General features: G+C 35.9%; 2 protein-coding genes across 5 annotated transcripts in view; one reads left to right on the forward strand and one right to left on the reverse strand.

Moving 5' to 3' along the window:
• LOC144962925 (DDB1- and CUL4-associated factor 4-like protein 1) overlaps positions 1–8,110 on the reverse strand; it is a 21,047-nt gene extending 12,937 nt beyond the window's left edge. Inside the window, exon 1 of one of the 2 annotated variants that reach the window (XM_078896330.1) lies at positions 7,893–8,110. The gene's annotated coding sequence lies outside the window, so the exon portion shown is untranslated. The remainder of the gene's footprint in view (positions 1–7,892) is intronic. The other variant, XM_078896332.1, reaches the window with a different exon arrangement.
• An 822-nt stretch (positions 8,111–8,932) lies between these two features.
• Positions 8,933–16,399, forward strand: LOC144962927 (sesquipedalian-1-like). Of its 3 annotated transcripts, none has more exons than XM_078896334.1 (3): positions 8,933–9,008; positions 10,565–10,685; positions 11,657–16,399. In XM_078896334.1, exon 3 carries the CDS (start codon positions 11,698–11,700, stop codon positions 12,424–12,426), a length of 729 nt encoding a protein of 242 aa, XP_078752460.1. In that variant the 5' UTR covers positions 8,933–9,008; positions 10,565–10,685; positions 11,657–11,697; the 3' UTR covers positions 12,427–16,399. The 3 variants fall into 3 exon arrangements, with proteins under 3 accessions (XP_078752460.1, XP_078752459.1, XP_078752461.1); XM_078896333.1 differs by having other exon boundaries at positions 8,934–9,152; XM_078896335.1 differs by having other exon boundaries at positions 8,970–9,021.
• The last annotated feature ends 5,649 nt before the right edge of the window (positions 16,400–22,048 follow it).

The raw sequence follows: 22,048 nt of genomic DNA on the forward strand, positions 1-22,048 counted from the left end.
TCCACCAATAAGAGGAGACACTGGGTGGTAGCGAATTGGCTTAGGTTGCGGACCTGCCTCACGGCAAAGTCGCTTCATCAGTGGGGACTTTCCAACTGTTCAACATGTACCCGATTTGGACAAGAACCCGAAACTGCGGAGCATCTAGTTGAACGGTGTGTTGTGACGAAGCTTCCGGGTGCAGTAGAGACTTTGCTGATTGGGTCCATCGTCACTATAACATAATAGTGTGAGCACCATTAGAAGCAGCTGCTGCCATTTTGAACAGAAAATAGTGTTGTGTTCAGAGAGGGGACAAAAATTAATTTTCAGAGATGGGAGAGCGCTTCTACTAGTGCGAATAGATAGTGATTCCACGGGAATCACTATTCGCAGTACTACTGCGAATAAGCACTTCGATCTTGAAAAGTAGGCTACAGCCTACACTACGGCCAATTTAATCCTGTCACTGTCTGAGACTAAGACTAAGATAAACGAAGTGGCAATTCAGACCCGAGTCTGAATTGCTTCTCGTGGCAATTCAGACTCTTGCCACAACGCGCTTGTGCAATCACAGGAAGTGTCGGAAGTGGACGATGGGTCGAAAGTAAGCGTGGCAGGGTGGGGGGAAGGTGCTTGTTCTCAGTTGTAAGTTGTCAGTCGGTAGGAGTGAGCGAGCAAGTCACGTTTTAGAACTCCCGAAGATGACTAACCTTCAAAAGCGGTGATCTATTATTCCCCTTTGTCTTACTTTTTCTTGGGTACTTTTTAATTGTAATTCTAGAACTTTTTACTATCGAATTTCTCCCTTTTTACTGGCGCTGATATGACCTAAATGTGTTGCAAGCGACTTAAAAAACAAAAACAATCTAAATATTCGTGGTCTTTGGGAGATTACAATTTACAATTGTAGTCGCTATTGTTAACGTTAACAATCAATTTGCCCTCGCATAGAAAAAAGAGTGTCTTTGTGTTGGAAGATTTATTTGATTTGCCATGAGCATGTTGCTTACTTACTTACTTACTTATCCGAACCAGCGACCACCTGAGCTCTAGCCCTTCGGTCTTGTGCCATGACGTAGAAGTTAGACGTCTTTTGTAGTTGTTCCAGGTGACTATAAAGTGTGTTACTGATGCTTGGATTTGGTGGGAGGAATGTGCATCTCAGATCTTCAAGAGGTTGACATTCAAGCAAGTGGTGTGTTACTGTTTCATTGGGGTGTTGACATAGGGGGCAGGAGGGGGATGTGTCTTTTGTAATTTTGCTTAAATGGTTGTTGAGCGGTATGTGTTGTGTTCTTAGTTGAAAGATGATGCTTTGCTGGTGTCTTCTGAGCTTATTTAGGCAATCAGTCTTTACAGGAGTGGTCATATGGGAAAACATACATCTACCCGTGGTGCTCATTGCCCAACTGTTCATCCATTCTTCTCTCTTATTTGTTTTGATTATTTGTTTCGCTGTGTCTAAGGATACTGGAAATGATGGTTGTAAAAGTGTTGATCCGAGTCTGGCTAGTCTGTCTGCATTGTCATTTCCTGGTATATTTGAATGTCCCGGTATCCACTGGAGAGATAAGTCTACTCTGTGTGTTGTAAGGAATTCATCTAGTTGAGATCTTAAACTATTGAACGTTGAGGAGACTTTATCTAAATCGAGAGCTTGGAGAACCGATTTGGAGTCTGTGAAGATGACAGTGTTTTGAAGTTTTGAAGGGTTTAGCTGGAAAACAGAAGAGAGGTGTCGCAGTGAGGCTTCTATTGCAACTGCCTCTGCCTCGTAGTTTGAGCAGGAGCTTCCGCAAGAATTGTGGATTTTATCACAGGTTTTATCTGGGTATTCTACTACAAACCCATACCAGCATTTTTAGTTCCTTTGTGGGCAGATCCATCTGTGTAAACATGTATCCAGTTGTCTGGGTATTCTTGTATTGTCTTCATTGCTAATGTTTGTATATCTGATTTGTTTCTATTTCTTGTTGTTTCTTCTAAGAGGTTAGTCTTTATTTTTGGAAGTTTTAGTTCGGCGTATGGAGGTTTTTGACTGATTAAAAAAGATTTTTCTCTGTTTTCTGGGAGTCTGTGTCTTTCATTCAAGTTGTTAGCAATGTGTAGCAGGGATTTTTGTTTTAATCTTGTTCTTGGTTTCCATTTCTCTGCCAGAATTCTGTTTGGATGGTTTTCCTCTTTTCGTTTGTATCTTTCAACCATTTCAAGCACTGCTGATTCTCTGCGAAGTCCAAGTGGTTCCACATTAGTATGTATTTCACATGCTGCTGTGGGTGTCGATCTCAGGGCACCGGAGATGAAGCGAAGGGCTTGGTTTTGTACTCTGTCCAAGGTTTTGTGTGTGTTTTTACTACCTACATTTTGGAGGGCTAAATTGTAGTCCATGACGGAACGCACATAGCCTAAATAGAGTTGTCGAAGCGAGTTTTTGTCTGCTCCCAATTAGTACTGGCTAGTCGTTTTAGTAACTGGAGTCTCCTTGTGGCTTTGATTTTTACATTCTGAGTGTGTTTGTTCAGAGATAGTTGTCTGTCTAACTGTATGCCCAAATATGTGGGGTTTTCTTCTTTCGCGAGTCGATGGCCTTGGATGGAGAGTGTTATTTCTTTCTTGGAAACAGGATGGCTCTTAGTAAATATAGAGTAGACGCAGAAGAACAATATGGATTCCAACCTGACAGAGGGACAAGGAACGCAATATACCTCCTCCGTGTTTTAAGTGAAAGAGCTATACAGGTTCAGACCCCACTATACCTCTGTTTTGTCGACTACAAAAAAGCTTTTGATAGAGTACGCCACGAAGAAATACTAAAACAACTGCACTCCATTGGCGCTGATGAGAAAGACCTCAGACTCATGCAAACATTATACTACACCCAGCAGGCATCTATCAAAATCGGAAACTCTACAGGAAATTCCATTCCTATTAAGAAAGGAGTCCGTCAAGGGTGTGTTGCCTCACCAGATCTGTTTAATCTATACCAAGAAACAATCATGAGGGGCATAAATAATATGGAGGGAATAAAAGTGGGAGGTCACAACATAAATAATATAAGATACGCAGACGATACGGTACTCATTGCAACATCAGAAATCCAACTTCAAAAGATTGTTGACAAAGTGGTAGTAGATAGTGAAGCCAAGGGAATGGAAGTGAATATCACCAAAACGGAATGCATGGTAATACAGAAAAACCCCGAAAACAACAACACCTGCAATATAACGATTCACGGCGAGCAACTTACCAACGTAGAAAGTTTTAAATACCTAGGTTCAATAGTGACAACAGATGGAAGATGTAACCGAGACATACGAGCAAGAATAACTCAAGCCAAACAGGCCTTCATGGACCTGGGAAACATTTTGAAAAACAAACAGATGTCGTTCGGGATTAGATTCCGAGTCTTGAAGTGCTACGTGTGGCCAATCTTGTTATACGGATGCGAAAGCTGGACTACAAATGCAGAAACACAAAAGAACATTGAAGCTTTTGAAATGTGGTGCTTGAGAAGGATGCAGAGAATATCGTATACTGCACACAAAACGAACGAAGAAGTGCTAAAACAAACATACCAACAAAGGAAACTAATGCCCTTAATAGTGGATCGACAACTATCCTTTTTCGGACACATAGTAAGGAAAGATAAGAATGAATACCTGGCAAGTTGTGGAAAAATACCTGGTAAACGCGCCCGGGGGAGACAAAGAAAAACACTCATAGACCAACTGAAGGGCTTCACCAGCCTAACAATCCAAGAGCTGTTTGAAAAGGCAAGAGACAGGGAGGAATGGAGAGAGATAATTCATGCAGTATCCGAAGCCTGGACCAGGCATGGAACCTAGAAGAAGAAGAAGACTGTTTTATTGCAATTTACTTTTAATTTCCATTTATCACAGAAGGTGTTTAAGCTTTCTAAATCTTCATTTATTCTATTGGAGGCTATTGGTAGATGCTTTGTAGTATACCACATAACTAAATCGTCAGCATATAGGGCCTTTTCTGTCTGTAATACTTCTGGTAGATCATTTATAAAAATAAGAAAGAGAGTACAGCTGAGGCAGGATCCTTGTGGGAGACCTTCCTCTAATACTTCTCTGTTTGACAGTCCGTTATTAATTTTTGTTTGGATTGTTCTGTTACTGAGAAATTGTTTAATCCAGAAGTAGAGATTTCCATCAATTCCGTAGTCCATCATTTTTGATAACAACCCTTTCCTCCATACTTTGTCATAGGCCTGTTGGAGATCAACAAAAACCGCAACTGTATGTTTTCCATCTTGAAAGCCATCAATTATTTTTTGACTTAATCTAAACAATTGATCTTCTGTTCTTTGCCCTATCCTAAAGCCTGCCTGATATTTATTTAGTAGGCCACATGTCTCCAGCCACCAGTATAATCGGTTATTTACCATTCTCTCAGCGATCTTTCCAACACATGAGGTGAGAGATATTGGTCGGTAACTTTTCGTTTCGTCGGGTGGTTTATCTTTCTTTAAGATTGGAATTATAATAGCATTTTTCCATCCCCTTGGTACTATTCCTGTCTCCCATGTTAGATTTATAAGTTTGAGAAGCATCTGTTTACCTCTCACGCTAAGATGCAGGAGCATTTCATTGTGTATCTTATCTGGTCCAGGGGATTTCCTTAACTTGAGTTTTTTCATAGCTCTGTGAAGTTCTGACATGGTAAAGCCCTCTTTGAACAGATATGAGATAGCTTTTGGGCCTTTTCTTGATGTTTAAGGTCTTTAATCAATTTTTTGTCCTTTTCACTTCTTTTTGATGCCTTGTTTACTGAAGCAAAATGTTTGTTGAAGATCATGGCTTTTTTTTGGTCATCTACGATTGTTCCTTCTGTAGTTTTCATGGGCTTTGGGTTGGTTTTCGGGGTTTCATTGTTAAGATTATTAAGTAAGGCCCATGCTTTTTTCCCATTTTGATTGAGGTCAATATTAGCGCATGTGTCTGCCCATTTCTTTCTTTTAGCGTTGTTAATAGTTCTTTTGACAATTGCCGATGCTTTATTGTACTCAATCTTGTTTTTAATGGTTTTGTTTTCCTCTAAGTTTTTCCTTGTTTCCTTTCTTGCATTTACTGCTTTTTCAATTTCTTTGCTCCAGAAGGGTTTGTAATTCTGTCGACTACCTCTTGGAATTCCTGCTTTTGCAGCTGCAAGAATGGCTTTGGTGAGGGCTTCGTTTAAATGTTCTACACTTGATGTATCTGTAATTTTTGGAAGCTGGTCATCTAATGTTGCTGTGAAAACATCCCAGTTTGCTTTCTTGAAATTCCATTTGGATTTCTGCTCAAATGTTTTCTTCTGTGTTTGAACTGTTATTTGTGTTAAAATTGGTTTATGGTCACTGCCTATTTCATCCAGGACTTTAATGTGACAAGAATTCAGAAGGTCAGAGGAGATGATGGTTAGATCGGGATGACTCAGGGACATATGAGCTCTGTGAAGAAGGGTCGGGACTGAGTCTGCATTTTGTAAAATGGTGAGGTTGGTTGTGTTGCAAAGCTTTTCTAGTTCTTTTCCTGTGTTGTTTAAATTTTTGTATCCCCATAGCGGAGAGTGGCCATTGAAGTCACCAGCAATTATTGTGTTGTTGTATTGGGAACTGTTTAGATCTGTTAGGTTTATAGTACACCGTGGAGGGTTGTAAATGTTGTAAATGGTAAATTTCTTATTTAGGTGCCATAAGGTGACTTTCTGTACATCGGTTGAGTTCTGTGATGGTTTAGAAGTAACATCTCCCGTGATGTCATTTCTTATATAAGTAATAACACCACGGCAGTCGTCACATTTGCAGGTATAGTATGTATAACCAGCAATATATGGATCGCTATTTTTATACAAGGTTTCCTGAAGTAAAGCGATGTGAACTTCCTTTTCATTTAATAATTTCTTCAGCTCTGTCTTTTTATTCCTGATTCCACAAATGTTAATTTGTAAAATATTCAAATGTTTGTGGAATTTCTTTGTCCCAGTAGCTGACTTTTCGCGCAGATCAGCCTGGGTACTCACTGTCTGGCGCGGACCTTTTTCGAGGCGACGTCCGAGCTCGTATGCTTTCCTTTTGTTTGTCATGGCATGCTGGGGAGTCTCTGGTCTGTCTTCCCACCCTAACCTGTATTCGCTGTCAGCTGCATAACATCAGGAGTTGAACTGCAGATGCATGTTCCTCATATAATTAATTTTTATAGGGTTTAGTCAAGTAGCCTTCATTTCGTCTTTCCCACAGTCTCTTTCATGATTGACGGTCGCCCATTCCCCGCCACCTACTGTTTCCTGGCTTGCAGTTATCTATTTCAGTTAATCTTTCTGCTTAAAGGGCCATATTTCATAAACAGAGGATCGTCACGTCCTGGGTCATTTGTGTCGATGAGAGATTCTGTGGGCCTAAAACAAAGGGATACCATCCCTTTCCCCTAAAAATCTCAATTTTTTAAGAAGGATACATGATTACAATCAATCACAGATAGTCATACAGAAGACATGGGCCACAGGTCGACCAAAGAGGGAGTATAGAAGTGTTAAAGTTACAGCACTAGGAAACAAGTATGAGCTATAGGGGTAGATTAAGAAAAGTAAGGACATACAGAGGACACCACACTACAGAATGAGTGTGAGGTGGGTGGGTGAGGAGCAGAGCGTGTACCACTCATCGGTGGGTTCTGTCTCCTGCACCTTAAGAGGAAGGGGTCCCACCTACTCCCTAGCCCGGTTATACCGCCGGGGACTCGGTCGCGCCCATAACAAACTCAGTAGAAACGGGGAACACCACGGGAAGGTGCTGTTATGGACACAATAATGCATGAGAGGCCATATGCAATAATCTCTGTCAGACAGGATTACGCGGCAATCAATGCACCTGGAAATGAGAGGTGTTGGGTTCGAAATGCACATCAATTTCCTTTCAGCAAGCGGGACGTCCGGCCCAGACCTTGCAGCTCCCCATGAGCATGTTGCAAAAGATACATGCATGACATATCTGCATTATATATCTTGCCATTTGCGCCGCGAAAAAGTGGGGGTAAAGTAAAATAATATGGCTTTGGGCTTTGAGCGTTTTATTTAAAAGGCAGTATGGGTCGGGCTTTGACAAAAGGCAATATCTTAATTCTTTTTAAATTAAAAAATGCTGTTTTATTTCTAAATATAAAAATAGAGGCGATTCTTGGCGGCAAACCATGCAATAGAGCCCCGCCACTGGGGTAGGTGCAGAGTACCGTCTAATACTAATATTATTAGATAATACTGGACTAGGTGCCTATTAATAAAATAAGCACTGGTTGAATACGGAGAGAAAATTAATGATCAACTGGTAATGGGATTGGGGAGTAACCAGCGACTTCTCAAGTCAAGTAGACGATGGGGTAACCATTAACATCTCCACAACCCACAAACGACCGAGGCGCTGGACGCAGGGGAGAACATGGTGATACGAGATCAAAGAGAAAAAGTCGCTGGCTCTTAGGTTGTGGAAATGGTTGTTTGGGGGGGGGGGGGGGGGGGGAGTGTGTGTATGTGTGTGTGATTATTCTGTTTTTAATGACTTAGAGATACTCATGAGTGTGTGTGTGTGTGTGTGTGTGTTTACGAAGACCGAATTGTCACAGGAGGCACTTCACACTCGGGGTCCGAATTGCCATGGGAGGCAATTCAGACTCGGGGTCCGAATTGCCACGGGAAGCAATTCAGACTCGAGTCCGAATTGCCACGGGAAGCAATTCAGACTCGGGTCCGAATAGCCTTTTCCTAAGATAAAACCCATATAGACGTCTAATAATAAAATTTATGTAAATTTGAACTCTATTAATTGAACAAGACTTTTGACCGAATTGTCTAATTTAATCAAATCAAAATCAAAATAAATAGAGAATTCAAATGCTCTATCTCCTTACTTTTTAAACTTATGCTTAGGAGAATTTTTTACCAGTCACAGTCACTAGACGCAAGTCAGTTTCGCCTTGACTTTCTTACTGTAAACTGTCTTTCGTCTGTGGCCAGTTTACTGTGTGTAGTGTAGTGTCAGTAGTGTGTGACTACAAAGTGAAAGTAATTTTTCACCGCAACACCGACCAAAACAGATCAATGAGAATTCATAAACACTGTAAATAATAACGAATAAAACGAAGTAAACATTCTACGTGTTTTTATGAATTTATAGAGCAGTAAAGTTAGGTGCCCCAAACGTAAACAATAACAAGTTGCTAGTGATTTCCGTTAGGGACCGGAATAATTTACGCACAATATAGGTCTCCCAATTTTGTAGTTTGAGTTGTAGGCAATACACTTTCAGTATTGAAAATATGTTTACATAAAATCTAACAGTTGCAGAAATAATAATATAAGGCTAAATTATTATGAAAATCAGGCTCCGAATAATTCTCGTTTTGTTCACACCAGCGCAATAATTTGCTCTGGTCTAAAAATAGATAGACTGTAACTTTTGATAAATTTTAGAAATTTTACCTTTTGTTCCATAAAATATCCATATCTAGACATTATTTGATGCATGATCGAGTATTTATGAATATGTGTTTCTTTTGCCACCTAACAGCCAAATTTTAAAGGTTATTTTTTTTCTATTATTTACATTGGAACGTGAGCTGTCAAGACAGGAACATGTGGTTTGCCACGTGCTTCTCGACCTTTGTTTACGTTTGGGGCAGCTAACTTTACTGCTCTATTTCATAAACACGATTTCCAATTACTGATGTATTCATGAATCTTAGCCGTGAGTCACCGGTAAAGCAGAATCTTTAAAAAATAGAAAAATAAAAGATGGATCAGGAATTCTTATTAAAGCAATATATGTCCAAGGAACTTTATTATTACAAAGTAATCATTTGGTGCTTATGATATGGTGCAAGACGTCACGCTAATATACTCGACTACTTTACCGATTTCCATACTGCTTACTTTATATTTTCTTGATTTCCATTCATAAATGAAGAAAATGGGAGTTGCCCACCAAGAGAGAAGTAAAAGTCACACCACTAGATACCATTATAAAAGTTTGTAATAAATGTGAATTTCTAATTTCAACATCAAAAGTTAATTGTTTATTGAATTATGTTTTTCTAAAAGATAAGCCATGATAAACAATTAGCGATTGAATGACTTAATATGTCACTCTACTGCTGACCTCCAACTCCAAAGTAAATGATTGAGCTTCTTTCTTTCTTTCTTTCTTCCTTCCTTCCTTCCTTCCTTCCTTCTTCTTCTTTTTTCTTCTCTTTCTTTCTTCTTCTTCTTCTCTTCTACTTTCACTTCATTTCTACATATCCACCTCCCTCATCTTTCTCCCTCCATTTCACACGCCGCCATCATCCAATGCCCAAATGATAGCAATGATACATGTATTTAAAAAAGTGAGATTTTGTTTTGTTTTTAACCTGTGTTGGTGTTAGTGTTAGTAGAGTTAGAAGTTATAGCCAGGTTTATTATCATAGTTATACTTATACACATCAGATCTTTTTTTGTCTAATTCTTTTCATTTTGAGCATATAAAACAAATGACTAAATGTATTTTAATTTTAAGAGATCGAATTGTTTCATTATTTTTTTCTTTTCCATCCAATCTCATCATTGTAGTTATAGTCATAGTCATGTCTATTGTTTCGTTGAATGCTTTCACCACTGTTATATACTACTCTGCTGTTTGTGTTGATACAACTACAACAGTCCAAGCTGGTTTATTGGGACAGCTCGGTTCCCGACAAATCGTCCCAATTGAGCGGCGTCCCAATTAAGTGGTGGCCATAAAATTGAGTAATTTTTCAGATTTACCATAGTCCACTCCACATTTATCCAGACTTGTGACTGGCATTTTGGTGTTTTTGCAGAATGCTCATTGTATTAGAAACAAAGTGGAGTAATATGCCCCTATTAATGACAAAACTGGTAAAATGTATCATCATTAATATATATATATATATATATATATATATATATATATATATATATATATATATATATATATATATATATATATATATATATATATATATATATCAATTGACACTATAAAAGAGAAGAGGTTATGAAAGAACTAACAAAATTATGGATGATGCCCTTGCACTATTCTGTTTTGGAGCTTTAATTTCATTTGAAAAAGAAGTGGTTTAGTATAGTTATTTGACATTGTATAGTCTTAAATAAATATAATTTTGTTTATGTAAGTTTCAGTTTTGTCATTGAAGTTTTCCCAAGTGACAACTGAAATTCATGTGAACCAAAATCATCTTAGAAATTCAGCCTTCTGTAATTGAGGATCAAATCTCAGACCTCCAAATTACCAGTTTGATATACAACGATAAAATGTCCCAATTATAATGTAACCTCTGTGGTGTTAGTTGAGATTATATTTCTAATTATGTACAATGGATTCCTTATAAAGCTAGCACAGCCAGACTAGAAAGATTGGTTGACTTTACGGCAACTACTACACACTTAGTCACTTTGATAAAGAACAGAAAATTTGGGACAACATGAGGTGTTGACTTTAAGAGTGGTGACTATGCAGATTCCACTGTAACTTTTTTTGTTTGTTGTTGTTTTATATTTACAGGTGTGGACTGATCGTGTTACACAAAAGTTTTAACCCATATCTCTGTCTTGTTCAACACTTCTACTCAATGTACATCAAGATTTTTCTCTCCATGTAATTTATATCTTCTATAAATGAAAAGGTAACACGATTTTTTAATTATTCCCCTTCTGTACTTTTTTTCTTTTGAAGCGTATTGTTCAAAATTTCTTGTTTGTTCAAACTTTATGAAAATTGCTCTTTATAATTATAGCTTTATAAATGTTTCCAACAATTTCATAAATGTATCAGAATTATAAATTACATTCTTCTGTGTCTGCTAATAGTTGATGTTATTGTCTTTTTTAAAATGTTTGGTTTTGTTCATTTACTCTATACGAAAATAAATATAAATAAATAAATAAATAAATATAAGGATTTCTGACATTCTTGCATTTGGAACCTAAATGAGGTTTCAATCACAGTGTGACCTCAGAAACACCTTTATTGGGAACAAGTTCAAGAATTTAATGATTATAACCTTTCAAACAATTTTGATTTATCATTTTTGCTGTCAAGTCATATACCTTAATTTTGCCAAAGAAGAAGCTTGGCTTTACTATTTGATCTCACTTTTTTTTCTTGTGTCAACTTATTGCACGTCAATATGTATTTTTGTACACCCATAGGCCCAATATTTATTTATTTTATTTTTATGACCAATTGCAGTTAACTAATTAAACCATTTTTAAAGATATAAATGTGTGTTCAATGCCTTTAAATTTAATTACGAAAGATGAAAGTTTTTCCCCAAATCAGGGGTATATTGATAACAATTTCATAGCAAGGGAAGAAACCGTAAAGAGGCTACACTTTTGTGAACTTTTTCAATATTTATGAACTCTCTCTGCATAATATTTGAACAATTACTGAGATATCAATTGCTTAAACATTCAATTCTCCTCTTTCTAAACTAAAGAAAGGTATATCGTTTTACATTTACATATATTTTTTACAGTACACATATAAACTACAAACATATTTTTTTTCCAGACTGCAATGTGTAATGTTCTTAAATCAAGCATACTTTTTTGTTTTCAAAAGACATGTTTTTATTTCTTGTCATCCTACCAGGCTGATGTTTATGGAAGCCATTGTTCTGTAACTTATTCACCATGAAGATTTTAAATGAGAAAGGTGTAATACACTTTGCAAATTCGGGAGCACCTGCTGACAAGGAAGGTTATCTTCATAAGAAAGGAGAAGTGAACAAAGGGTTTCAGAAGCGGTGGTTTGTTCTCAAGGGAAATCTTCTCTTCTATTATGAAAAGAAAGGAGATAAGGAACCCCTGGGTGTAATCGTGCTAGAAGGATGTACTATTGAATTGGCAGAAGATTCAGACAACTTTATGTTCATGATCAACTTTGCCTCTGCTGGAACCAGAACTTACTGCTTGAGTGCCCATTCTCAAGAATCCATGGAGTCATGGATGAAAGCGTTGTCCTGTGCTGGGTATGAATACATCAAGCTCATTGTTGCAGAGCTTCAGCATAAACTAGAAGAAGCATCAAACAGTACTGAAGCTAATGTAGTTCAAGCAGCTGCCAGAGATGGCCAAATCTTAGGCAGAATGTACAGTAATTCTAATGAGATCACTAGTGAAAAGAGATCCTCTAATACAAGCTCAAAAAGCTCTTCTTATTCCGAGCCACATAAAAGGGTCAATCCTTTTGACCATCTAGACGTTAGTTCAGAAATGGACCCTGGGGATGCTTTCAGGCCTATGACTAAGATATCAAATGTGGAAATTGTTACCTGGCAAATTCTTCAAATACATTCTTTTGCTGAGATGCATGAGTTGGTACGACAACAAATTATTGAATTTTCGAGTGAAAACTCATGACGTGATAGTGATAGAAATATGAATAATATTGATATGTTGGCATGCTTTTGCATCACCCTTATTTTCATTGTTAAAGTTTAGTTTTTGGCACACAATTCTTGATGTGTTTGCAAAATGTAATATATAGTAGATGTCTATATTTACTCTTTTTGTTGTTAAATCTGTTTTCTTTTTCTCATAATATATTCTTCACTGGATATACCTATATAAAAGTAAAAGCTTGGTTGATTTTTAGCAATCGTTTGGATTGAGGTTTTTTTTCTTCTAATAAATGTCATAGTATCAAATTTTAAAGAATTGGATTGGGATTTTTGCCCGAAAGTTTTTTTGTTTTTTTTTGTTTTTTAAAAATAAAATATTTGATCAGTTTGTACAATATTTTTCAAGTGAGTGGTTCGTTACGTTGAGGGCAGTGACACTCCTATAAACTTAAAATTCCATTTAAGCATCTGAATGTGTGTGTGTGTGTGTGTGTGTGTATGTGTGTATCTGGTTGGGGTTCCCGACCTCCCATAGTGGACAGGGAGGTACTTGCTGTGTCTTCTAGACCCCTATATCTGTTTTCCAATTGCTTTCTGTCTTTGTTTTGGAATGAGATTACTTAGTTTTGTCCTGACCCTGGTCGGAGTCCTTGACTGGGAGGAACACAGTTGAATGTATAGTTATAGTTTTGAGAGATGATATTTCTTTCATTGTAAATCATCTCTCTGTTATGAACTGTTGTTTTTTTAATTTATTTTTTTTAACATTTGATTTGTAAACATTTCAGCGTATTCCTCTTTGAGGAATCTTGTGCTGGTATCTGGGTGAGACTTTTTGGTGATCTCAAACTAAGTACACTGATTGTGTGCTCTTGGAATCTACATCTGTTCCCAATTTGAACCATTCCCCTTTGTCTTACTTTTTTCTTAAGTCCTTTTAATTGTTTATCTAGAATAATTTTAATATCCAATTTCCTTTTTTTTACTGGCGCTGATATGACCTACATGTGTTGCAAGCGCCCTAAAACTCTTAAAACAAAACGTGTGTGTGTGTGAGAGAGAGAGAGAGAGAGAGAGAGAGAGAGAGAGAGAGAGAGAGAGAGAAAGTATACATGTGTGTGTATGTGTATGTGTGTGTGTGTGTGTCTGTGCTTAAAGAATGATTACTGCCATCACCTTCTTTTATTATATTTTTATCATGTATATTTCAAAAATAATTATTTTTACTATTCGATGGCTAACTTGGTTAGGAATGTTTTACTGCGGAATTACTGTTTTTTAATAGTCTATATTTCCTTTTGTTTTTTGTTTTTGTTTTATTTATCTCTAGTATTATATTAAATTTTCCTCTGTTTAATGATCTTTCACTATTTCCAATTCAGCAATATAGATGTTACTTTGCAAATATTTATCCGATGAAGAGTTTTAAAATGTAATGTACTCTGTGGATTGAGAAGTTATTATGAAATATTTATTCCTATATTTTCCTTTGGTAGCCACATACAGTTTTAATTGTTGATGTGATACTAAAAACGTTTTAGAATGAAGCAAATTGTATTGTATATTTTATCTAATGTACATTTTATTTTATCCGTATTATTTTTGCTCAATGAAATTTGAAAAATTGAAATCCTTTTAATGTGAGGTTCTTGAATGGTTTTTTGTTGTTGTTATTTTGTTTGGTTTCTTTTAAAGCCCTCCACGAAAGATACTCTCCCTCTCCGTTTTATATAGAAGACTTAATATTTACTAAATTTTCAAATGTTTATTTTATTTCCAAAATTGTTTATTAATCATTCTTTACAATCATAATAAGACAATCGATCATTAATTGACAACAGAAAAAAATACAATAGCAGAGTGACCTCATCATTTATTAGTGAACATGTAAAAGTTTATGGAAATCTTTTTAAAAAGTTACAAGTCATGTCATCCAGAACTTGATTTTCTTCTTTTTCGTAGATTATGTTTATTTGATCCACTGATCAGGAGAAGTAGTGCTTTTTTCATAGTTTAATAGTCTTCATTGTAAACCGCTTGTCTATATACTAAGTTGTCATTTCTTCTTCTTCTTCTTCGTTCCCGTCACGTCACATGGTCAGTCCGGTCTGGTGAATGAAGCCCACAGTGGTCCTGAGGTCGTCCTCACTTCCGTACAGCTTCTTTGAGTATGGGGTTGGGTCAGGCCAGAAGTTCCTTCTCAACTTGTTGTTGTCATTTCAATTTTGCATATGATGAAATCTCTTTTTTTTGTTGTTGAAAATATCAAATTAAGAAATTAAGGAGCAGGCACCAGTATAAGATAAAGATCTGAACAAGTGTGTATGAAAGGTGTTTGGCACCCTTGTGATCACTGTTTTTAAAGAAAAAAAAATAGTTATTTTTGTTACTTACTGCACTTTACTCAATTATTATGACATCCATTTCGGCCAGAATTTTAAGTACAGATTTTATTAAGGTGTCTAACACTAGTTTGATAAAATTATTTTTACCATCTGGTTGAGTCTGTTTTTCACTGTTTGCCGAGATTGTCGGCACAGTTTGGTAGTTGTCTGTGTAGTTTGATAGATCTTAAAAAACAGTCAGACCGTAAATAGAGTGTTTTCATTTGTCGCCTTTATGTTTATATTGTCGTCACTTGTATTTCGAGTGAATCCTCTTTTGCATGGATTTGGTGTGTGTGACTGGGTAGGATTTAAAAGTCGTTTCAGACTAGGCACACCGAAAAATTGCACTTGGAAACTTGTCTTTTATTATCTTGGGTTATAACTTTTTAACTATTCCAATATCTTCATGTTACCAATGCTAAGTATCAAGAGCAAAAGACAAAAGACCTTGCCTTATCCTGTCATATATACGATGGGGAAGTGTCCCTCCTTGTGGAGGGATAGATCAACACTTGTTTCCTTTTCTGTCTGCCTGTCTCTTTATCTCTTTATATGTAGTTTTTTTTTTTTTTTTCTTTCTGTTCTTGTTTTTGGCTTCTACTGATATCCTTTGTTGAGGGGGATTGAGTCAAATGTACTTTTGCTTTTTTTACCCTCCTATTTTTGAGATGACATTATATTTCTTCTAAATAATTTCCTTGTTACATGAATGTAACCCTCTTGGTGGGTGTTCAAGACTTTGTCTTGGTGAAACTTTTTAGTTATTCAGTCTTCTTCCTCATACTACTTTCTTGGGTGCAATTAAAAATAAAAAGTCTTTTGACCATTCCATCATGTTCCCGTTTTGTGGTGCTGATATGAATTTAACGTGTTTCAACTGGTAACTGACAATGGAACTCCCATGGTGGGCAGGGAAGTCAGACTGGGCGGGGTTCGTGACCTCCCATAGTGGGCAGGGGGGTACATACTGTGTCTTCTATCCCCTTATATCTGTTTTCCAACGTGCTTTCTGTCTTTGTCTTGGAATGAGATTACTTGGTTTTGTCCTGGTCCTGGCCGGATCCCCTGGCTCTGGGTGGGGATCCTGACCTCCCATAGCGGGCAGGGAGGTACACACTGTGTCTTCTATCCCCTTATATCTGTTTTCCAACATGCTTTCTGTCTTTGTCTTGGAATGAGATTACTTAGTTTTTTTCCTGGCCCTGGTCGGAGTCCTGGCTGGAAGGGAAACAGTCAAATCCATAGTTATTGTTTTGGGAGATGATATTTTTTTCCTTGTAAATCATCTCTCTGTTATGTATTAGTATATTTGTTATTTTTTAATGTATAATGTAAGCATTTGAGTGTGTTCCTCTTTGTTGGATTTTGTTCTTGTGTCCGGATGAGACTTATAGGTGATCTCAAACTAAGTACATTGGTGGTATGCTCTTGGAATCTACATCTGATCCCTATTTGTTCCCAGTTCCCCTATGTCTTACTTTCTCTTGGATGCTTCAATTGTAATTCTAGAACTTTTTACTATCCCATTTTCTTCCTTTTTACTGGCGCTGATATAACCTAAATGTGTTGCAAGCGCCGTAAAACCCTTAAAAACAAAAACAAAAACAGATCCCCTGGCTGAGAGGGAAACAGTCGAATGTATAATTAGTTTTGGGATATGATATTTTTTTCATTGTATCTCTCTCTTATGCACTGTATTATGCTTTCTTTATTTTATATATGATTTGTAAAACATTTGAGTGTGTTCCTCTTAGCGGGGACCTGTGCTTGTGTCTGGATGAGACTTTTAGTGATCTCAAACTAAGTACTTTGATAGAGTGCTTTTGGAATCTACACCTGTTTCTTATTTGAACCAATTCCCCTTTGTCTTCCCTTTTTTTTGGATGCTTTATTGTAATTCTAGAACTTTTTACTATCCCATTTTCTTCCTTTTTACTGGCGCTGATATGACCTTAATGTGTTGCAAGCGCCGTAAAACCCTTAAAAACAAACAAAACATCAATCTTGCTGTGCCTTCTATCCCCCTATGTCTGTTTTCCTTTCTCATGATGCTTTCTGTCTTTGTCTTCGAATGGGATTGCTTGGTTTTGCTATGGCCCTTGCAGAGTCTCTGACTGAGAAAGAAGCATTCAAATTATTAGTATAAGTTTTGGAAGATGATATTTTTTTCCTTGTAAATTACCTCTCTGTTACGTACTGTTATAATTTTTGTTATGAATATTATATTGTGTAAACATTTGAATGTCTGGGTGGGGATCCTGACCTCCCATAGCGGGCAGGGGGGTACATGCTGTGTCTTCTATCCCCTTATATCTGTTTTCCAACATGCTTTCTGTCTTTGTCTTGGAATGAGATTACTTGGTTTTGTCCTGGCCCTGGCCCGTCCTGGCTGGAGGGAAACAGTCAAATGCATAGTTATTGTTTTGAGAGATGATATTTTTTTCCTTGTAAATCATCTCTCTGTTATGTATTATTATATTTATTTTTAATGTATGATGTATGCATCTGAGTGTATTTCTCCTTGTTGGATTGTGTGCTTGTGTCCAGATGAGACTTATAGGTGATCTCACGCTAAGTACATTGATGGTATGCTCTTGGAATCTACATCTGATCCCTATTTGTTCCCAATTCCCCTTTGTCTTACTCTCTCTTTGGTGCTTTAATTGTAATTCTAGAACTTTCGACTATCCCATTTTCTTCCTTTTTACTGGCGCTGATATAACCTAAATGTGTTGCAAGCGCCGTAAAACCCTTAAAAACAAACAAACAAACAAACATTTGAATGTAGTCCTCTAAGCGGTACCCTGTGCTTGTGTCTTGATGGGACTTTTCAATGATCATTAATACGTTGCTCTTGGAATCCAATTGTTTCTTTTTTTTAACCTGTCCCCTCTGAGGTCTTAAGACCTCCCATGTTTGAGAAAAAAAGCCACTTCCGGTGTCTTCTATCCCCTATAAACGTTTTCCCTTTCCATAATGCTCTCTGTCTTTGTTCTGGATTGTTCAGCCCAGTTTTTTTTCCTGGTCCTGGCGAGGATTGTAGGAGGGAGACAGTCAATTGTAGAGTACCTTTATATATATGTATATATATATATATATATATATATATATATATATATATATAATATATATATATATATATATATATATATATATATATATATATATAATTTTTTAAAAATATTTTTTTCGAGATATAATACTTTTTTCCCACTGTAAATCATCTCTCTGTTATGTACTTTAGAATTTATTGGGTTTGAATATGTAAACATTTGAGTGTATTCACCATTGCAGGATCCTTTGCATGTGCCTAGATTAGACTTTTAGGAAATGAAAAATAGGCACATCAGTGGATTGCTCGTGGAATCTTCTATTCCCTATGTGACCCAGTACCTGTGTCTTGGTTTTTTTTTTTGGTTGTTTTTTTTTTTTTGTTGTTGGTGCTTTTAACTTCAGATCCATAACTTTTCCTCAATCGTCTTTTTTTTATTGGCACTAAAATGACCCATAATTGTTGTCAGTGCCGTAAAACCACTTAAAAACAACATAAAAAAACAAAATAAAAATGGTTCCCTTTGTCTTACTTCTAGGGTGCTTATATTTGTTAATCTCGAATTTTAGAATTTTCCCGTTTTCTTCCTTTTTACTGACGCTGAAATGACCTGAAAGTATCACAAGGGATGTGAATCCCTTAAAAACAAAATCAAAGGGTAACAAGTGCCTGTTAACTTTGAAAGACAGACAAATAACCCTCAAAGCAATCATGTATCTTATGTTCACTTGATTAAAAGTAATGCAACAATCTAAATATTTTTTACATAGATATATATCCATCAACGATAAATATAGAAGTTAGGTTTTATTTTTTACATTAGTTTTTTTTTTTACATTTGCCATAATATAATGTTAAAATATTGTCTTTAATATGTATTATTTGTTTAAATGTAAGGCTCATTCTGACGATTTGCAGCGCTTTTTATGGATCCGCAGAATTGATTGTTGCATGTTAAGTAGATCAGTAGTTTACACTGTACTTTTTATGGGTTCATACAATGCACAACAATTCATCAATAGTTTTATGTAATTTCATTTGATATTATTTCACAGGGGTTGAAAGAGGAATGCTTTGACTTTGCACCATAAAATATCTTGATATTATGTTAACTAGGGGATGAAAACCTTATAAGTAATTTCGATGTGCCTATGTGGTAGTAGTAGTAGCAGTAGTAGTGCCAATCTGCTGAATGCGTAACGATCGATGGACCGTTGAGCATTCTGTAGATCCACAAAAAGAGCTGCTGCAATCTACCAATCTACAGAACACGCAATAACCTATGTATTGTACATTCTATGGATCCACAAAAAGTGCTGCTGCAATCCACCAATCTACAGAACACACAATGATCAATGGATTGTTGTGCATTCTATCGATCCACAAAAAGTGCTGCATGAACGATCGATTGATCATGCAAATTGACAGAACGGGCCTTACATAACCGTTCAAAGTTCTCCCCCATTTAAATATTAAATTATGATATTTATATGTTGTTAGATTATGAACCTGCTATGAAAAATCTATGACACTGCTAGAAAACAATACTCACTTATGTTCCCTACCTGATGGCAGTTGTTTTGTTTTATCAAACATTCTCACTTTATTGTGTGTGTGTGTGGGGGGAGGGGGGGGGGGGGGGGCATTACTTATTGAGTGCAAATTAGCGGAGATTTCATACTCTTAGAAATGAACTGTGAGACAACCAATTTTCAAGTCTATCATATGGTGATGCCCTTTAACAAGGAATGGTACCTTCAATTAGGACTTGGATCATGCTTTGATTTCTATTTCCTAATGTAGTGAAAGCAGCATCAGGATTCACTGGTTAAAGAGTAAGACAAATAAAACAATCTCCTTTCAGCCTCTTGTTTGCGGACCCAAGGAAAGTTAATTAAAAAAAAAAAAACTATTTTTTAATCAGACTTTTGACTTTACTTTTATTGCTGTCATCATACTTCTGTTTTATACAATTTATCTAGAAATGAATATCTAAATCTATGCTGTCGAGATCACTTAATTGGAAAACACCATTATGCAGATATTGTTCCAATTAAAAGGTGTTCCAGTCAACCGAGTTCACAAATGGCTTCGTTTTTGGGACAATTTTTGAAGACAAGACATATGTAAATAAACTAAATTAAGGCTATCATTTGCGTAACAATGACCCAAATGGATTATATTTGTTCTTTAGTACATTTTAAAAAAGAGATACATCGATAAATGTCCGAACATTAAGCTCTGAATGTCTAAATGCATAGTTACCAATACCTATGATATAAAATGGCAAAATCGGTCTCAAAATTTGTGAACAATAATGTTGTGCTACTTCTTTTATGTGAATTATTTGAAATTCAGTTAAATTGGTATTCACGCAGCTGTCCAAGAAATAAAATAATATTATCTATGCCTCTGGTAGTAAAACATGTCTTGTCTTAAATAGATCGTGAAGTTTTTTTAAGTTTTGAAACTTCAAGATTTGTTTTGAGATCTTTTTTTAGGAATTGTTATAATTAACTCAAACTCCAACCCCACATTATGTCCTATCAGTGACTATGCCAAGGCGATAACTCGATTACTACTTGACTACCATACTTTTGAATTTTAAACATGCAAATTAAAGAACAAGTTATCTGATACAACTTTTGTTCTTACATAAGTTACGATTTCCTCATAACTAGTTGGTTTAATTATGTATCATACCGTCCAATACACTGACAGACTTCTCCATATGAGTCATAAGTCTATTTTGGTATATATGAAATTTCCTTTTTTCATCCTCAGGGGTATTTTTTCTGGGGTATTTTTTCTTTGGAGTTCATCTCGAGAGTGGACAGTTTTCATGGGTTGCCATTATAGCACACACTATTCCTAAAAATATACACTTGCTTTATTGCAAACGTCTTGTTGGTGTTAAGTGTATAATGAGAGATCTTAAACATGATATTTTTAAAACCTATCTCACTTAAGTTTTATCTAGGAATTTCTCTCAACAAAAGATTTCATAACTTCTTTTCAGGGGTTTTAAATTTTATAATGAATGGGGTTTTTTTTTTTTTTTTTTTTTTTTTTTTTTTGCATGTTTTTTTTTTCTTGGTGTGGTTTTTGTTATATATGGAAGTGAATATTTTATTTCAGGAATTTATTTTATCATTTTATACTTTGTCTAATTGTAAGCACTTGGAGGTTATTGTTTATTTGTGTATATGACAATGCAATAATATAATTATTATGATTATTATTATTGTTGTTGTTATCTTCACCTTATTAATAATTCAGTTGCCATATTGCATAATCAAATATCGTTTCCTCCTTACATTTATTGGTTTTTAATTATATTTTTTAATAAACACATTTAAGTTAACCTCGCAAATTTAATCCTGGTGTTGAGAATTGTTTTAAATAATAATTGCATGGATTATGGAATATCGAAAGTATATGTATATATATATATATATATATATATATATATATATATATATATATATATATATATATATATATATATATATATATATATATATATATAAATGCAGCATACCCTCTATCATATTGATGATCACGGCTCAGCAGAATACTTAATGATAATCGATAAAAAGAATAAAGAGGGTAAAAGTCTGGAAAGATATATTGTTTTGTTTATTTTTATGCCAACCTTTCTACCCATTTTGTTCTTTTTATCATTATTAGTATTAGACCCTTGGGTATGTATTGGGAAATTACCACTTCCCATTATGGATCTTTTTACTCCCCTTTACTCGTGCTGCATATTTCTTTGTCTTGAAGTGAAGTTATTTAGTTCTCTTTGGATGGGGTCTTTTGACCTCCCTTAGTGTGCAGGGATGTTATTTTTACTATGTCTTCTACCCCCCTTGTATTTCCTTTTCAATGTTGATTTCTGTCTTTCTGGGCGGGGTCTTTGACCTCCTGTAGTGAGCAGGTCACGCTGTGTCTTCTATCCCCTTATCTCTGTTTTCCGAGTTGCTTTCTGTCTTTGTCTTGGAATGGGAGTACTTAGTTTTGTCCCAGCCCTGGCTGGAGTCCTTGACTGGGAAGGAAACAGTCGAATGTATAGTTATAGTTTTGAGAGATGATATTTTTACGTTGTAAATCATCTCTGTTATGTATTGTTAGTTATGTATTCTGTAAACATTTGAGTGTGTTCATATTAGTGGGATCCTGTGCTGGTGTCTTGGTGAGGC

Source organism: Berghia stephanieae, chromosome 1 (genome assembly GCF_034508935.2).
Source record: "Berghia stephanieae isolate SIO BIC M18660-M18661 chromosome 1, UCSD_Bste_1.3, whole genome shotgun sequence".
In the NCBI taxonomy this organism is placed as follows: Eukaryota; Metazoa; Mollusca; class Gastropoda; order Nudibranchia; family Aeolidiidae; genus Berghia; species Berghia stephanieae.

Bases quoted from the DNA above. Each gene is read 5' to 3' on its own strand.
- LOC144962927 (XM_078896334.1), top strand. From the start codon at position 11,698: ATGAAGATTTTAAATGAGAAAGGTGTAATACACTTTGCAAATTCGGGA.